The 17,779-nt window shown below is 51.9% G+C and overlaps 1 protein-coding gene across 3 annotated transcripts in view; it reads right to left on the bottom strand.

Annotated features, from left to right (window-relative positions):
* Positions 1-17,779, bottom strand: part of ALK (ALK receptor tyrosine kinase) — a 724,846-nt gene that overhangs the window by 35,146 nt on the left and 671,921 nt on the right. For 2 of the 3 annotated variants that reach the window (XM_070449831.1, XM_070449826.1), the window contains exons 13-18: positions 10,265-10,415; positions 5,879-6,010; positions 4,972-5,116; positions 2,208-2,390; positions 898-996; positions 268-420 (exon numbers count right to left, since the gene is read on the bottom strand). In XM_070449831.1, the coding sequence (XP_070305932.1) occupies positions 268-420; positions 898-996; positions 2,208-2,390; positions 4,972-5,116; positions 5,879-6,010; positions 10,265-10,415 (863 nt within the window). Of the gene's footprint in view, positions 1-267; positions 421-897; positions 997-2,207; positions 2,391-4,971; positions 5,117-5,878; positions 6,011-10,264; positions 10,416-17,779 lie in introns of those variants that run through there. The other variant, XM_070449837.1, reaches the window with a different exon arrangement.

Genomic DNA, 17,779 nt, shown 5'->3' with positions numbered 1-17,779 from the left:
GAGGTCCTTGGAGCTGGGGTGTCCGGTGGAGATGAGCTGGCCCCTTGGTGGCATCCTGGGCTAGTGGTGGGACCAGGTGACTTATGACTCCTTCCCAAGCCATGACCCACCTTTTGCACATAGGTCCCTTTGCCTGTCGTCTGAGCACCCGTGCTGGGGGCAAACAGCAGTGTCAGGAAGTTTACAAAGCTGCATCTGAGGTGTCCCAGAACCATGGAAACTAGCTGTGGCTCCAGCTCTGTGCCCGCCCACCACCCAACCCCTTACCAATGCAGGAGACACCGTCCTCGGCCAGCACGGTCCCATGGTCGCAGAAGCAGATGATTTTGTGGCTCTCGGGGTCCATGTGGCACTCATCTACCTCGCAGTGGCTGCAGTTTAGGTAATGCTTAATGTTCACTTCCCCGTGGCCCTCCATCACTGGTGACAAGGAGGGAGGGTCAGCCTCGGGCAGAGGCCAACCTGCACCCACCCCCGGGCTCTGCACTTCATCTCCAGCTGTGGGTCCCTGGTCCTACGTCTCACTGCCACTGGAAGCACTGCCTGTGCAGGCAAGTCCCTGATGCATCTGGTGAGTGAAACTCAGAGGACCTGTAGGCAGGTGGGAGGGTCCACACGATGGACCCTTAGGTTGGCTGCCACAGGCACAGGGCCCATTACTGTTGCATTTTCCTAGGGCTGACCTGCCTGGAGTCAGTCTTCTTTTGTGAACGTATCAGATCACTCATGCTGATTTCCAGAAAACTTGGCGAGGCGACCACTAGGAAGATTTGCCTGCAAGGGACCCACCATCACACCTGTGTGCCCTGGACTCACTGAGTAGCCCTGGGGTTTCAGCTGGGAGGGAGGGAGCACTGGCCCAGGGAAGCGGGCTCTGCTACTTGGCAGAGGGGGTACCTTTTAAAGCCGGGGTGTACAGGATGCCCAGTGGATTGATGAAAGAAACCCCATCCTCCCCGTCCATCTCGGGGTCATTGTTTGAGGCTGCGTTGCCACCTGTGGCAAACCAGAGAAGAGTTTAACGCAGAGAGGTGGGTGCCTAAGTCTGGATACACGTGTGCATCAGCAAGGCGAGCGGCAGGGTCGGGGAGGGGCCTCGAGGGCGGGGTGGTGGGAGGGAAGGGAGCTCATGGCACACAGGCTGCAGATGGGGCTCGGTTCAGTAGCTGCTGGGTGCGTGGGCCACTGTCTCCTCCAGGGCCACGATCTCCTCTGCTGCTCTGCTGGGCTCTCCCAGGAAGCAGTCCATGTGATCAAGAGTCAGAAAAGTTCTAGTCTCCCTAGGCTGGGTTGGCCCCTTTGCCCCTCTTCCAGGACTGCCTGGGGTGGGTGGTGCTCCTGTCCCATCCGGTGAGGGTTGGGGCAGGGGGGTGGGCCCCTGTGCCTTTAGGCTCCTGTCCCTCCTTTCAGCGGGGCTTGGGTTATCTTTGGGCTCCCCGCCTTGGGCTCCTCCCGCCCACCCAGGGCTTGGAAAAGAAGAGTATCCAGTTAACACAAGCATCTTACACACAGCCTTAAAGCAAAACACAGACAGCACATCACAGCACGTGCATGCATCGTGTCCTAATCTGGAGGGCGCTGGAGCCATCATCTCCCAGCCTCTCAGCTTCAGAAGGCTCTTCTGCTCTGCTCCGAAGCCCAGAGGAGAGCCGGGGCCAGGGGCCAGCTGCGTGCTGAAGGGCTGGGCTGGGACAGCCCACGGCTGCTCTCAGGAGTAGCCCCCATCAGCATGGGGAATGGTGCCCCTTTTGGAAGCTGGTGGGCTGGGGTAGGGAAGGGAGAGTAGGGAGTCCCCAAGGCCCGAAGCTGCAAACCAGGCCCTCGGGGAGCTGGCTTGGCAAGGACTCTGGCCAGGCCATCCAAAGGGAGGAGTCTGGCCTCCGGGGTTCTCATGCGTCCTTGGGGGTGGCTCAGAGAGGAGTCTGGGAAGCCAAGGCCCCTTTATCATCAGCTTTGGGGGAGATCAAGAGTCACTGGGATCTTGATGCTGTCCTGCCGAAACCTTGAGGCAGGATGCTGGCTCGGGAGCCAGCACCCTACCTCTGGCTCGTTTGGCGGGCTGGGAGAAAGACGTGCACGGTCACATCACAGTCCACATGTGGGGCGGGCCAGGGGCGGGCAGGCGAGGGCTGGGGAGAGGATAGGGAAGGGAGGTGCCTAGGACTAAGAGGGGAGGGAGTGACACCTTGAACACGAATCATCTTTACCTATATATCCTCCGCCTCCTCCACCGGAGGAGCACCCCCCTCCACCCCCTCCGAAACCCCCTCTTGTCTCCCACCCCCACTTCTTCATGGCCTGGGGGCAGGAATGTCCTCCGGTGGCACCTTCCAGCAAAGATTTTCCAGACCAGAGCAAGGAAGTGTTATCACTCCAGCCACCTCCACCACCTGTAGGCAGACAGAGAAATGCCTAAGTGAGGATTCCGGCTGGTTTGGGCGGCTGCTGGGTCTGACAAAGAACACAGGACTCGGTGTCTTCCAGTGGTACTTGTCCCTATCCAGCGCCCAGGGGGTTTTTCTTCAATGGGGCCTGGGGCCTTCAGAGTCCACAGCTAGAAAATCAGGCATCTGCCCTTTGCCGGAGAGAGACCTGCTCTGGCCACAGCTGTGCATGTCCAGATGGGAGCAGGCCGTGTACCCCTGCTTCCTGTCAGGCCTCTGGCTCAAAACCCCAAACTGCTCATTGAGGGATGGGGGTGGTGGTGGGGACAGGCAGCATGACGACTAAATCTGTTCCTCTGCCTTCCCTCTGGGCCTGCCAACTCCTGAAGCTCCTGGCCTTCATGTCATTAACTACTCATCCCAACAAGAGCAAGGACCAACTGTCAAAACCCCACCAAGGTCACAGCAGTGAAATTCCTAGCAGCAATCCTAGATTAGGCACCAGATAACCCAAAGGGCTATAATTGTTTACTAGGCAAGAGCTTCCCTGGTCTGAGCCTTGGTTTCCTCACCTGTAACTTGGAGATAACGAGACTCGCCTCAAGGGGTGGACATTAGGATCAAAGGAGAAAGGGAGTGTGTGAGATGTTTTATAAACCACCAAGTGAGGGATCACTGGGAATCTGTGAGACACCCACACACGAGACGGCCTCACACCCTGAAGCCCAGGTAGAGTCTTGCTAGCCGGCGTCTAAGTTGCTGCTCCAAGGTCAAGAGCAAAGAGGGCTGGGGGCAGAGGCGGTGATGCTCTGGCTACAAGGGCAGCAGCTGGAGCTGTGCTTCCCTACGCCTGGGCCTGCTCTGAACTCTTGCAAAGGGTCTGTACAGAGCTAGCTTGATTGCAACTTTATCTTAAAGCCACAGGCAGACCACAATACATCTCTCCCAAGGCCCTTGAAACTCCAGGATCCCCACTTTGTCTCCCCCTATTGTTTCCTATGACATTTCATGGGGCAATTTACTCCCAGAGACTCCAAAACCCTTTCTGTTCCAGGAGAAGGCGGGTGGGGGGGGGGGGGAGGGTTGTGGGGGGGGGGGGTGGGCGGGAACCTAGAGAAATAGCAGTGCCTCGGGCTGCTGGGACTGTAAGGGTTAATCTGCCTGGATACGTCTAGAACTCCTGGCCAAGGTTCTTCTGGACCCAGAGGGGGCAGCAGAGGGACGTGTAGGTGGGGGGAAGCTGCAGACAGGGCTGACTCTGGGGCTAGCAAGAGGGAGACAGGTTTCAGGAAATGAGGTCAAGGTCACAAATAAGCTTGGGTCTAGAACAGGGATAACCAGAGCCCTGGGCAAGTCATGGGGACCATCTGCCAGTTCTGGAAGCGGCAGGACTTCAAGAATCTGGCCTCCCTCTGCCAGCCGCAGAGTGGGTGTGGGCCTCTCAAGGCTGCTGTCTGTGTCATGTGGTGGAGGGAAGGCCCCCTCAGCTCCATTAGCTGGGAGTGGGCTCTGGTGGCTGGCTACGGGGTCCAGGAACTTAGTACATAAATTAGGATGAGATGGGCCTGAAGCTAAGTCTGCCCCCCTTCTCCTGCCCCCAGCACCCTACCCTTGCATCCTGCACATCCCAGCCTTCAAGCAAATGTGTGGAAAAGAAAACAATGGGCATAAAAGTAAAAACACACCAACAACAACGTTTTAAAAAAGGATTAAGTGTGCAACTTTGGTCATCTTGAGGGAAAAAAAAAACCCCTACAACTTTCAATGAGCTTCTTGACACATCTGTAAAATGAAAATAATATGTCTGGAAAACAAAAGAACATGCATACTAGATGTGGAAATGTTTCATAATTTATTAAATGCTGACTGACATAAAGGGTGCTGTAAATATCACTGGGGTCATGTCTCGCTGTGGACACAATGGCTGTTTCTCCTTCCTCTTTCTCTAGCCATCTCTCAGTTGAAGAGAAAGTTTGAGTATTTATTTTAATTAAGCTCAAATCTCTAAATGCCTTCAAAAATCCTCCCTTGGTCTGAGTGTGGAGAAAAGAAAACGCAAAGATGAATGGTTGACTTCAGAGGAATCAGGGAATTCACATCTCCTTCAGAGTCTGTCCCCATCTCTGTGTGACTGGCTCTCACTAAGGAGGCAGACAGCCCTTGTCATGGACAGAGATTTTCCTTCCATGTGAGGAGTGTGTGAGCTGGCAGCCCAGGGCCTGGAAGTACAAACAAACCACAGGGACCTGGGAGGCTGACCCCGCTCAGATTTCTTCCATCTGCTCATATCTACTTGCATTTGATAAATCCCAGGGAGGGTTGGGTTGGCAGTCAGAACACTGCCTCCTGCCTCATTTTCTCAATGACCTTCTGCAAGTCCAAACCCCATACCAGCCAGGCGGCCTCTGGATCCCCAAGGTGTGACCTGTCTTTCCTCTTTTGTTCCCAGTACCAATATCCAGAGCTCCCAGCATCTCAAGGGCCCATGACTAAGATGCCCACAGGTGTGTGATGGTGCCCAGCCAAGGTGAAGCTCACACAGTCCTGGGGGATCATTCTGGGAGAGGCTGGGCTTGCAGAGATTTACCTGCAGCTCCAGAATTGCCGTTCAGCCCTAGGACTGAAGAGTTATTCTCCAGTCTCTCTGGGTGGAACGTGTCTGTCTTGGCCCCATAGGCCCTGCCACCACCACCGGCCGCAATGATCAGAGGCACCGGCACGCCATCCTTCATCTGCCAGGGGAGAGACATTCAGAGATTGAGAAGCCAAGCAGGGCTCCCACCCTGGAGACCCCCGAGCCATTTAAATGCTTAAACGTGTCTGAGCGCCTGCTGGGCAGTGGGTGACATCTCGGTGGTCCGAGGGCTCCCATCTCATGTTACAAGAGCCCATGAGCTCTTCTGTCCCCTTCCACCTCCAGCTCCTGTATCAGTCCAGGTTTGTAAATGAAGCAAAAGCACCAGGAGATATAAATGTCTATGGACACTGGGAGGTGAGGATCAGTGTCCTTCGAGGCTGTTTATACCGCCCCTTTCCTGAAGCGCCTCTCGAGCCTCAGGGATCTGGGAGCTGGTGCTCAGGGCAAGTCTCTCTTCTCTCCTTCCTCTGCACGCAGGGCTCTCTGCTTTGACCTCACAACTTCAAGATTAAGCCCTCAGCACTGCTGGCCCTGCAGGAGGACCCAACAGGAAATCTTTGTCTATCTTCGATCAGAAAAGTCCACCTGAGGACACAGGAGGGCACAGTGGGACCCCCTGGGGCTCTGAAGCAGGATGGTGAAGGCCTGCCTAGTGAAACTGGGCTGGGACATCAGCATGAGAAGGCCTGCCCTTTCCTGGACAGACAGGAAACCTTAGATCCCTCTGGGTCTCCGCTTCCTCAACCTTAAATGGAGCTAAGAGCACCCAAGGTGCTTGGTTCCTAGGTCTGTCCTGAGGGTTCAAAGCTAGGACGCAGAGAAGGCACTGCCCTGGGGAATGGCGCACAGACCTCACCTTAAACACGTAGGTGGCTCCTCCCCCTCCTCCGCCCCCTCCTGCCCACTCGTGCACACTTTTGTTCACGCGGATTTCTTCTTCTATCACGTTGTTTTCTCCAATGCAGACTTTCTGGATTAATCGGTTTGTCTGGAGAAACAAAAACACCTCAGGTTTGTGCCCAGGGTCCTCCGCCTCCCAGCAGACAGAACTTCTATGCTAAAAGATAGGGTCTGACCATCTCTCAGATAGATTATGGTCTAGTTGAGGAGACAAAAAATACACATGGATAACTGTCACTCTGGGAAATATTGGAGAAGGACCACAGGGACATCTTAGACAGAAAATGCATGGGAAGTTGAGGAGGGAGAGCGAGGCTTTGTTGCTGGAGTGCTGAGCATAGAGGACTGCCTGGGAGAGGTGGCATTCAGTTGGGCCTTGCAGGATGTGGAGCTTTTTAAACACTGAGAATGGGGGAAAGTGACGACATTGCAGGGGAGGAGATTAGCAGGAAGTCAGAGGGAAAGTGCTAAGTGGGGGTATTTGGGGGAAAAGGGTAAGGAGTTTCTTCAGCTCAGAAAAGTCCATTTTAGGACAGAGAGGTGGTCCAGGACAACTTGTTAGGACCCTTTGGATTCTGAAGAGGGGATGACAAAGGTCCCATGAGGTAAGACAGGGCTGGAGGGAGTCCAAATGGGAGTGGGTAGAAGAGACTAAACCAGTCAGATCATGGCCAGAGGCCTCGAATATAGAGAAAGAGCTGGACTTCATTCTCTAAGCAGTGAGGAGCCATTGAGGTTTTTTGAGAAGTTGCAGTTTGAAGTATCATGTAAAGAGAAAAAAAAAAAGTGGATAGCCAAACTTGGATTTTATTCCACCTGATGCAGGCCTAGGCATCTGGGAGTCTCTGGGGACATGCTGGAAATTCCTGTGACCCAGAATCCTGGAATCCCTGAACAAAGAGGGCAGGGTTTCAAGAAGAGCCACTATGTTTATTGGTCACAGCAGCTGAGATGAACTCACCACACATCGGTCTGACCTCAGAGGAAAATGAATTTTCTTTCACTTAATAGAAAAAAGGCCAATAAAACATCAAATTTTCATCAAATGTGGCTGTGTAACCAGCCAGTGGACGTGGCAATTCATCTCGAGCCACTCCTTATGCTAAATCACTCAGGGGTGCCGGGAATGAGTACTAGAGAAATTTCCAGATAAATAGCTGAGATGCAATTTGTTTTATGGCATTTTGGATTTAATGATGGAAATAATTTGATATTTTCTAGAGTGGGTTTAGTGTGGTTGGAAGGCTGTGAATTGCTATTGTAGACAGCTGACATTTCTCCTGTGTACGTGCAGTGCTGGTCAGGGCCGGGGTAGGGGCAGAGTGGCATGGAGTCTGCTGGAAGGAAACCCTGCTAACTGCCACCTGGGGAGGCCCTGAGATGCTGGGGGCATTCCCTGTGGGCAGAGCCAGGGACAGGGGATGGAAATGTGTGCTGCCAGCCGGGCAGAGCAGAGCAGAGTTCAAGGTCCAGTCTAGCTTCCTGACTGGAGATTTGCTGCCCCATCTGCCTGGATCTGCCTCCTCCGTAAATTGGGAAGCTGCCCAGTGTGCTAAGAAGGTCCATCCCTCCGCCCTGCTCCTTTTCCTCCTGCCCTCCATCTGGCAGCAGTGGGGCCCCCCACCCTTTGGGGAGGCCCTCTTCTGAGCAGAACCTGCAGATGGCTGGAGGAAGCAGCTGGGCCGAAGGACGGCCTTTTGGTTTCCTAGAGCCCAGACTCATGGCCATGCCTCACTGCTCTGGCTCAGGTGTCCCCTTGATTTGTCTCAGTCTGCAGCTTGCTGGGCCCACAGCAGCGTTTGGAAGAGATCACTTTTTCATGATTTGCTTTCTTTTTCTGACTTCCGTGAGGTCCTGAAGATATTTGAAAGACTTGAGAGAGCTGGGTGAGTGTGGGCTGACCTCTCAAAATATTTGCATTGGTAGTGACAGGAGTGGTGGGAACTGACTTTTAGACCGATGGATGGTTTTGCTGTCCTGGAGATGTTTGGAAATGTCTGGGGGCATTTTTTGATTGTCATTTCTGATGAATGATACTGGTCAGGGATGCTGCTAAACAGGGTGCAGAAGCCAGGGATGCTGCTGAACAACCTACAGTGCACAGGACAGGGACTGAGGGATGTGTGTGTGGGATGGGAGGCGGGGTTCCAGCAGCTGGAGCCCATTCCAGGCTCTGGTTGGCCAGGCACACAGGAAGAGCAACTCCATGCAGCACTAGGAGAGTTGCCAAAACCTGCAGTTTAATTCTTAGGGTCCACTTCATTCTCTAGAAGATCCTCTCTACACATCATTTTTCAGCCTCGGGAGGACCAGAGATTAAGGTGGTGCTTGTAAAAGGTTTTCTCCCTTACTCAAATGGGCCCGTGGGGGGAGCGGCGGTCTGGAGCTACTGGGAAGACCAATTCCTTTCCCCACGCCCATGCTATACCCAACCTGATCAGCAGAGGGGGCTGCACTGTACATCCTCAAAGTCTAAGAGCAAGTAGATTGATTAATGGGGCTTCCCTGGCGGCTCAGACAGTGAAGAATCTGCCTGTAATGCAGGTAACCTGGGTTTGATCCCTGATCAGGAAGGTCCCCTGGAGAAGTGAATGGCAAACCTCTCCAGTATTCTTGCCTGGAGAATTCCATGACAGACCATGGGGTCGCAGAGTCAGACGTGACTGAGCGACTAACAATTTCAGATTGATTAATAAAATGATAAAATGCAGCAATCCAGAGGAACAAGAGATTACAACTGAATTAAAAAAGAAGGACGAAGTCTTGTGAAAAGACATAACTGATTACGATCCAATCAAGTAAAAGTCCCTTGCAGAAGTCAATGCAATCTTTTTGCATAGATGAAAGAATTACATTAGCACTCAATAAATTCCTGTGAAAATTACAGCAGCTTGTAATTTAATGACTTAATATATTATATCAGGTTGGAAAGTCTTGATTATAGCTGCTAAATAAAAGGGTCCAGGCGTTTCTCAGGCACGAGGTTGCACCTGTGAAGCTTACTCCTGCTGCTTCGTTTTTACCCTCTATGGTGGGGTTGGGGATGGGATGCTGTACTTTACCCCTGGCTCCCAGCCTGAGACCTGTTTCTTAGGAGCCCTGAGGTTATTCTGTGGAATTGAACGCATCACCTTTGTTACCACTTCTGTCTTCCAAATCTGCTCGTGAATACATTTCTGGAGAAGGAGCCCTGTGTCCTGGGTCCCAGAAGCTGGATCCCTGCCCGGCCTCACCCGGTGCAGAAGTTCACCGTCAGATGAGGGTGTGGCCTGCCCAGCGTGGAGACTCGCCCTGTGGAGTGCTGAGTTCTCGTGCGGAACAGCCAGCACTGCTGGGTCTTGCCACCCCCAGCACAGGCGAGAGGCCTGGCTGCAGCTTTGTTAGTCCCCACTGTCTTCCCCTGCTGGTCACCTTAGATCACTACTGGCTTTCTTAAGTGCTGTCCTTGGACACCCCAGTGGGATCAGGAACCAGTAGGAAGGGCTGTCTCAGACTGGAGAGGATGACAGTCTAGCTTGTCAGGTGGTGTGCTATAAGAGGAAACGGGAGAAAGGGGGTAAAAACGGAAGCCCCGGCATGTTCGGGGCATCAGAAACAGGAGGCAGAGTCTCTGTGAGCATTATGAGTGACTCTGGACAAGTCTTTTCACCTCTGTGGTCTCCACTTTCTCATCTGTGAAATGGGGGTGGGCAGAGGTGGATTACATGGTATTCCAGCTCTGATTCCATGCTTAAAAAAACTTAAAAAATTTTAATCACACAAATAATATGTGAATACATTCTTTTTCTAACAATATCAGACATTATGGACAAATTATCCTAAACTCCAGTCCCCACTCCAGAAGCAACCACCATTATCTGTGTCCTTCAGAGCTTTTTCTGTGGTTTTATGTACATATATTGGCTATGAGTCTGTGATTTCAAGCTGAATAAGACATGTTTGGTCTGGCATTTTCCTGTTTATAATGATATGGCTAAAAAAAACTATGCCCTTGCAAGAAAGCTTAGAAAGTGGGCTTCGACTCACACTTGTGCTGAGAGAAACAACTGTTTGCCCATTTCAGCAGAACTCAGGACTTCAGTTTTAAGGGCTGCTCATGAAACCCACGCCTCAGCCTTCATCCCCATAGGGATGTGCAGCGCCCAAAGCCACACCACCCACTTTCTCAGGCACCCAAATGGCCCTGGAAAGGGAGGAACGTGTGCAGGCAGAACAAGGGGTGAGTCCTGCCATTTTTGAATGAGAGCTCCGTGATGGGATATGTCTGGTGTTGGTGTCCCCAACCTGGGGACACCTGGGTCCTGGGGAAGGTGGAGGAGAAACTCCCGCTCTGGGTACTTACGCTGGGGCAGGCATCTTCCCCTTGCTGCCCGACTAGGATGTACAGCGTGTCGTCCTTCTCCAGGTTGAAGATGCCCAGCACAGACACGCCATGGGACCGCATCATGGTGTTCTTCCCACCTTTCCCACCAGCCGCCCCATAGCCGGAGATGCTGCAACAGGACAGAGAGCATGGGCTCCTGCCATGGGGTGTGAGGACCGACTCCCTTCCTGCCCACCCCACAGCTCCCAGCAGGCCGAGCACACTGCCCTTGTGCTGGAGGGCTGTCCCCTGCATCAGCCCACGAGGTTAGCAAGGAGGGTCCTCTGTCTACTGTCAGGAGAGGGCCGTCAAGTTCAGAGAGGGACAGGAAATTGCCTGATTCACAGAGCTAGGAGGATGAAGAACTAGTATGGGGTACAAGAGAAGAAGAGGGAGGATGGAGAGGGGAGACAGAGAAGAGAAGACAGGGAGAGTCTGCATTAAGGTGGGGTGTTGCGGTGATAGTGTCCCGAATACCTGGGGTTTCCTATTATGCATTTCTCTCCCTGTCCAAGATCAAAGGACTCATGTGGTCCACTTAGACAAGCAACTTTCCTATTCTTCATCTGTAAAGTGTTCCTGAACTTTCCTGCTCCTCATCTGTAAAGTGGGGATGAGAAAATACTACCTTCTAGCCTGTGTGTGTGGTGAAGGTTAAAGCAATGAGGTCACGTCTCAGAATTGCGGCTGGCATGTAAGAAGCTCTCACTGAGTATTTATTATTATTCTTACTGATGGGAGTAGCAGTAATTGACTCGGTACGAAGTTTTAAAGTCTCCCCACGGGCTCGAGATACAAGGAGCCCCACGTGGAAGGACTGAGGAGAGTGGTGTTTACGAGCATAGACTGTTTGTTCCCATCTCGCCAGAAACTCCTTCTGGAGCCTTGTGTGTGCAGACAACAAACAACCAATCGTGATGAAAATAAAACCAGAGTGTGGGGGTGCAGGGGTATTCCTGCTGCCTCTGAGGCTGTTGAGATGAAGTCCAAGGATGGGGGACAAAAAATACAGTTGGTGAACCATATGAGAAGAGCAGGGTGCTGTGGAGGCAGTTTCTGTGCCCACTGTACGCGCCTCCCCAAGACTGGCTGCCAGGAAGAGGGGTTTGGGGTCTTTCAAGTCCCTGCATATTCAGATCCAAGGTCCTTTATGAAAAGCTTCGAGGGAGAGCTGCAAGGTGATTTTGATTCTAGGAAATGTCCTTTGTTCCCAGCATGGGAGGGGGCTCCTGGGGGTTGTCCTAAGGCAGAACTCAGGCCCATTCTGCAGAGACAAGGCTGGAGGGCCAGCTGATGGCTGACGTGGCAGCTGAGGAACCAAGGTCTCCATAGAGAGTGAAGGAGCGTTGAGCCCATCGTTCTGTCTCCAGGGCCAGCTCCCCTGCGAGCTCATTGCATGTTGGTGTAAGGCGTGTGCCTAAAAGGAGTTGGTAGATGGACTCCAGGCCCTCGAGGGGCTTACAAAGAAACTGGGGAGATAGAGTTATGACCGGAGAAATCTCCCTGTGGGAGTGCTGAGACTGGGGAGGCAAAGTGGAAGCACCAAAGGACTCTAGGCTTCCATGCCCAGAGTGGACCATTTCCTTGCTGTGTGTCCTCTCAGAGTCCCAGATTCTTCCCTTGTCAAAGAAGAGCCATTTATTCCTCTCCAAACGTACAGAGGTATGGGGAGGGTCAACATCAGAAGGAGATAATGGGGTGAAAAACCTGAGAAAGTGGCAGATCTCTGCACACATCAGGGCTGTCGGGTGCTCAGGGCCCAGGAAGGGGGCAGATGACTGTGACAGGCCTGGGGGCAGCGGTGCTGGTGGCCCTGGCTGGTTTTGGGGGGTGTGCGTTTGAGGTCTGCTTTGTGATGGAGATGAGGGATGGGTAGTACTCTCAGACAAGCAGAAAGAGGTGAAGGGTAGCAGTCAGGCTTGTGTGAGCAAAAATGAAGAGGGAGAAAAGTCAGGGGGCTGGGGTAGGGAAGAGGGGACTGTGAGGTCTGCAGAGGGAAGTAGGGCCGATTCCTGACCTTGTGCTAGGCGTGAATGCATATGGCATCCCCCCCAACCCCCGAATCCAATTGCCAATAGCCATACACAGGAGCTGTTAGTGATCTCATTTGACAGACGAGGAAACCAAGGAATAGAGGGATTCATTGCCCAGGTAAACTCTGGTCCAAAGCTCCATACTTCTCATGGAGACCATCTGCCCTCCAGCACGCTGCTGCGGGTTATATGGTCTGAGAAGCTACTGGCCCATCCTGACTCACTCAGATTGTCTGCCAAACCGTCGCTCCCAACCCATTAGAAACAGAGGATGATGAAAAGGCTGAGGGAAAAGGAAGGCTCATTGGTGAAAGGAAAATAGCAGAATCATTTAGCTCAGAGAAGGCAGACTGGGGCCGGGGGGTGGGGGTGGTGGGTGTTCCAGAGACCCGGTCGAATGTGGAGATAGCGACGTGGACGTGTATGGGCCACATCTGTCCAGCTCACTGCCCCAGGGCCCCAGGGCCCTGGGGCCTTGGCAGGTTGCCTCAGAAAGTCGTTTTGAAGGTGAGGTTTGCTTGGAAAACTGCTGCCCGAGAGGGAGTCCTTGCCCTGCCCACTCCTGCTACGGTTGAGAGGTGAGCTGTACCCTTCTCCTCCTTTCTGCCTCATTTGCATAGTCATTTGCATCAATCTGCATGCATTATGAATCATTCTGAACTCTCTCACATGTTTAAATTTAGCCAAAGCATTATATTTTAGACGTTGTTTGTTCCTGACACTTCCCCCCACCCCCAAGCTTTCTTTCCTATTTCTCCTACCCCAAATCAAGTTTGAACTCCAGCCCCATTTGGGTCTTGACCTAGTTCTTGGCAGAGAGGTAGATGGAAAAAGCCGTGAGTTCTGAGTCATATCTGGGCACTCTGTTGGCTGTGTGACTTGGGACAACTTGGTTAACCTCTCATCACCTCAGCTTCCCCTAGCCAAGGAAAAAATGAGGACAAGGACCCCTGCCCTCATGAGGGTAAGTACTGGATTTGGAAAGACGGCAAACTGCTGCCAAGTGCAAGGTGTGGGGACTCTGGGATGGGGACACCGGGGAGCTTGGCACCCAGGTGTCAGCAGCTGGACTTTGCTTTCCTGTGTGATAGCCTCAGCCCCACATTTCCACCTGGACTAACATCTAGACATGGGGAACTGGCAGCTACCTGCCTGGACCACTTGTAGGGGCGATAGTGTCTCTCTGGTCAGCCAGATGAGGCCTGAAATCCCACCACTGAACTTCATTCCTTGGAAGCTTCTAGCTACTACAAGGCCCATCTCTTCCAGGTGGCTGTACCACAGTGAAGAAAGCACAGGCTGGTGCAGACGGTTGTTGCTGTTGTTCAGTCGCCCAGTCATGTCCAACTCTTTGTGACTCCATGGACTGCTGCATGCCAGCCTTCACCATCTCCTGGAGCTTTGCTCAAACTCATGTCCATTGAGTTGGTGATACCATCCAACCATCTAGTCCTTTGTCGGCCCCTTCTCCTCCTGCCTTCAATTTTTCCCAGCATCAGGGTCTTTTCTAACGAGTCAGCTCTTTGCATCAGGTGGCCAAAGTATTGGAGCTCCAGTGAATATTCAGGACTGATTTCCTTTAGGATTGACTGGTTTGATCTCCTTGCAGTCCAAGGGACTCTCAAGAGTCTTCTCCAACACCACAGTTAAAAAGCATCAATCCTTCAATGCTCAGCCTTCTTGAGGGAGAAGGAAATGGCAACCGACTCCAGTATTCTTGCCTAGAGAATCCTGTGGACAGAGGAGCCTGGTGGGCTGCTGTCCATAGGGTTGCACAGAGTCGGACATGACTGAAGTGACTTGGCAGCAGCAGCAGCAGCAGCAGCCTTCTTGATGGCCCAACTCTCACAACCATATGTGGCCACTGGGAAGACCATAGCCTCAACTATAAGGACCTTTGTGGGCAGAGTAATGTCTCTGTTTTTCAACATGCTGTCTAGGTTTGTCATAGCTTTCCTGCCAAGAAACAACTGTCTTCTGATTTCATGGCTGCAGTCACCATCCACAGTGATTTTAGAGCCCAAGAAAAGGAAATCTGTCATTACTTCTTCCTTCTCCCCTTCTATTTGCCATGAAGTAATGGGACTGGATGCCATGATCTTACTTTTTTTAATATGTAGTCTTAAGTCAACTCTTTCACTCTCCTCCTTCACCCTCATCAAGAGGCTCTTTAGTTCCTCTTTGCTTTTCTGCCATTAGAGTGGTATCATCTGCATATCTGAGGTTGTTGATGTTTCTCCCACCTATCTTGATTCCAGCCTGTAACTCATCCAGCCCAGCATCTCTCACGATGTACTTGGTGTATAGGTGAAACAAACAGGGTGACAGCAGACAGCCCTGTCATACTTCTTTCTCAATCTTGAACCAATCAGTTGTTCCATACAGGGCTCTAACTGTTGCTTCTTGACCTGCATACAGGTTTCTCAGGAGACAGGTAAGATGGGCTGGTATTCCCATTTCTTTAAGAACTTTCCACAGTTTGTTATGATTCACACAGTCAAAAGCTTTAGCATAATTGATGAAACAGGGGTACATTTTTTTTTGGAATTCCCTAGCTTTCTCTATGATCCAGTGAATGTTGGCAATTTGATCTCTGGTTCCTCTTCCTTTTCAAAACACAGCTTGGAGATCTGAAAGTTCTTGGTTTGCATAATACTGAAGCCTAGCATGGAAGATTTTAAGCATGACCTTATTAGCACGGGAGATGAGGGCAACTGTCTGATGGTTAGAATATTCTTTAGTACTGCCCCACTAGGGAACTGGGATGAGGATTGACCTTTTCCAGTCCTGTGGCCACTCCTGGGTCTTCCAGATTTGCTGACATATTGAATGCAACACCTTGATGGCATCATCCTTTAGGGTTTTGAATAGCTCTACTGGAATTCCATTGCATCCACTAGCTTTATTAAAAGCAGTGCTTCCTAAAGTCCACTTGACTTCACTCTCCAGAATGTCTAGCTCTGGGTGACTGACCACACCATCATGGTAATCCAGATCATTAAGATCTTTTTTGGATAGTTTTTCCATGTTATTTTGTACAGTTATTCTTTCCATCTCTTCTTGATCTCTTTGGCATCTACTAGGTCTCTACTACTTCTGTCCTTTATTGTGCCCATCTTTGGACAAAATGTTCCCTTGGTATTTCTAATTTCCCTAAAGAAATTCTAGTCTTTCCCCTTCTGTTGTTTTCTTCTAGTTTTACGCACTGTTCATTGAAGGAGGACTTCTTGTCTCTCCGTGCTGTTCTTTGGAACTCTGGATCTAGATCCAGTTGGGTCCCTCAGGGCCAGGAGCTGGGTGAGACGTCCCCCATTCAGGTTCCAGCCTTGCACTTGGGCCACCCTGAGAGCCAGAGCCTCCTGGACTTTTGTGTCCAAGGCACCTTGCTTCCCTCTTCTGGTTCTGGCTCTGTTACTCACCAGCTTTGTGACCCTGAGCAGGTTATGTACCCTCTCTGAGCTCCAGTTTCCTCATCTATAAGAGGGGGATAATAATACTTACCTTGACAGGTTGTGAGAATTCCATGAGATAATGCCCCTTATAAGGGGCCTGAGGCTTCCCTGGTGGCTCAGCGGTAAAGAATCTGCCTGCAATACAGGAGCCACAGCAGATGTCGGTTCAATCCCTGGGGTCAGGAAGATGCCCTGGAAAAGGGCATGGCAACCCACTCCAGTATTCTTGCCTGGAGAATCCCATGGACAGAGGAGCCTGGCAAGCTCCTCTGGGACAGTCCACAGGGGCGCAAAGAGTTGGACATGACTGAAGCAACTTAGCATGCACGCATGCTAAGGGGCCTAGTTCAGCCCCTGGAGGGTAACTAGTGAGTAACAAATGGTAACTGTTCTAATGTACCCCTGGTGAGCCTGTCCACTCCTCTCTTGGAGTGATTTCCGGGAGGCAGAAGGGGGTGACTGGATGAGGCCCCCGATTCTAGAGAGCAGGGCAGTAGGTGGAGTAGGGTGTGGCTGAGGGGCCAGGGTCAAGGGTGTTCAGTTTCACCCAGGACCTACCTCCACAGGGAGTACATACAGGCCAGCCCTGGTGCTTCTGAAGACCCCCAAATCATATGAATCACATTACACAATCTCCTGCCAGAATAATAACCTCAGCCTGACTCTCTGAAGCTTTCTTCCCATCCCTTGTAAACAACTTATTTTGATGGTTGACAAATGCCAACAAATTAATATACCTGCCACTCAAGTGGGGAAAACGACTCGCCGTGATTCCAATTTACTGGAAATTACAGGATACTGTTCTCAACGAGCTGATGCTGTAATTTTTTTGTTTTTCTTCATCTAAATCCATGTCCCCTGGTCAGAATGAATGTTTACTGGGTTTGCGTTTTGTATTATTGACTGTGAGCTATTGTTACCTGATGTAATTGAGTTGTGAATCTTTTTTAAATAAAGAATTAGCAGCAAATCAAAGTGGCTGCCTGCCGGAGCCTGAAAGGAGAGCGCAGCTGGTGTGCAGCACGGGGTTGCCAGGGATGGTGGAGGGGAGGGAGCGAGGAAACCCCACTTGGAGAAGCAGGGACACTTCATTTCTCTCCTACACCCGATCTGGGTTCTGCCCTTAACACCTAGCTGGACTTTGGGCAAGTCCCTCTGTCTTCTGAGGCTTGGCTTCCTCCTCTGGGAAATCAGAATGGTAAGGTCCACCCTGTGTATCCATCCAGCCTCTGGGGTGCTGTGAGGGCGCGGAGATGCTGGGTGTGTTCGGAGACGCCGGATATGCGCAGGGCGTTGGCAGCATGAGGTCTTTGTTCAGTTGTATAGTTGGATGACCCAGATGGGTCCTGCGAGTCATCAGGTGACACCCAGGTCAGCAGCAGAGGCCGTCCCTGTTCCATTCCGGTTTTGCACCGATGAGCAAGACCCATTGTCCACTTGTCCCTTACTGCCTTCCTGACCCAGGAGTACGAGAGCTAGAAGAGACCTCAGTGACTGCTCCCTCTCACCCCTCCTTTGACAGATGAGGCCCTAAAGCAGAGGGAAGGCACACTTCCAAGGTCACACAGTGTATCAGAGGTAGAACCCAAGCTTCATTCTGCCTGCAGCTCACGGCTCTTCGCTCCATGCACCCCCAGGCCCACACTCTGACTTGCCCTGCTCTATGCTCTCTAGGGTGATGGCTATCTGCCCAATTACCCTGGCAAGGAGTCATGCCTGCGACTCTCCTCTACGCTTGTCTAGAACTGTTCTGGCATTGTGAACTGTTGTTGAACTTCCCTGCTCTGCAGTCTTTGTAAAGACCAGAGGCTCAGTCCTCTCTATGAGGGCTGTGGCTCCAGATAAAGAAGTGGACACCACCCCCACCCTTTCCCTGGCTCAGAGCCGAGCGGCAGTAGGTGCTCCATGGCCGTGGGTGGATCTGATTGATGGTGTGATCCAGCTGCACTCGCTGGTCTCTGGAGCCAGGTGAGGAAATGAGTGTCAGGGACAGAGGCCATCAGAACAGC

This window comes from Odocoileus virginianus, chromosome 2 (genome assembly GCF_023699985.2).
Source record: "Odocoileus virginianus isolate 20LAN1187 ecotype Illinois chromosome 2, Ovbor_1.2, whole genome shotgun sequence".
Taxonomy (NCBI): domain Eukaryota; kingdom Metazoa; phylum Chordata; class Mammalia; order Artiodactyla; family Cervidae; genus Odocoileus; species Odocoileus virginianus.
This window is presented reverse-complemented; position numbering and strand designations above follow the sequence as displayed.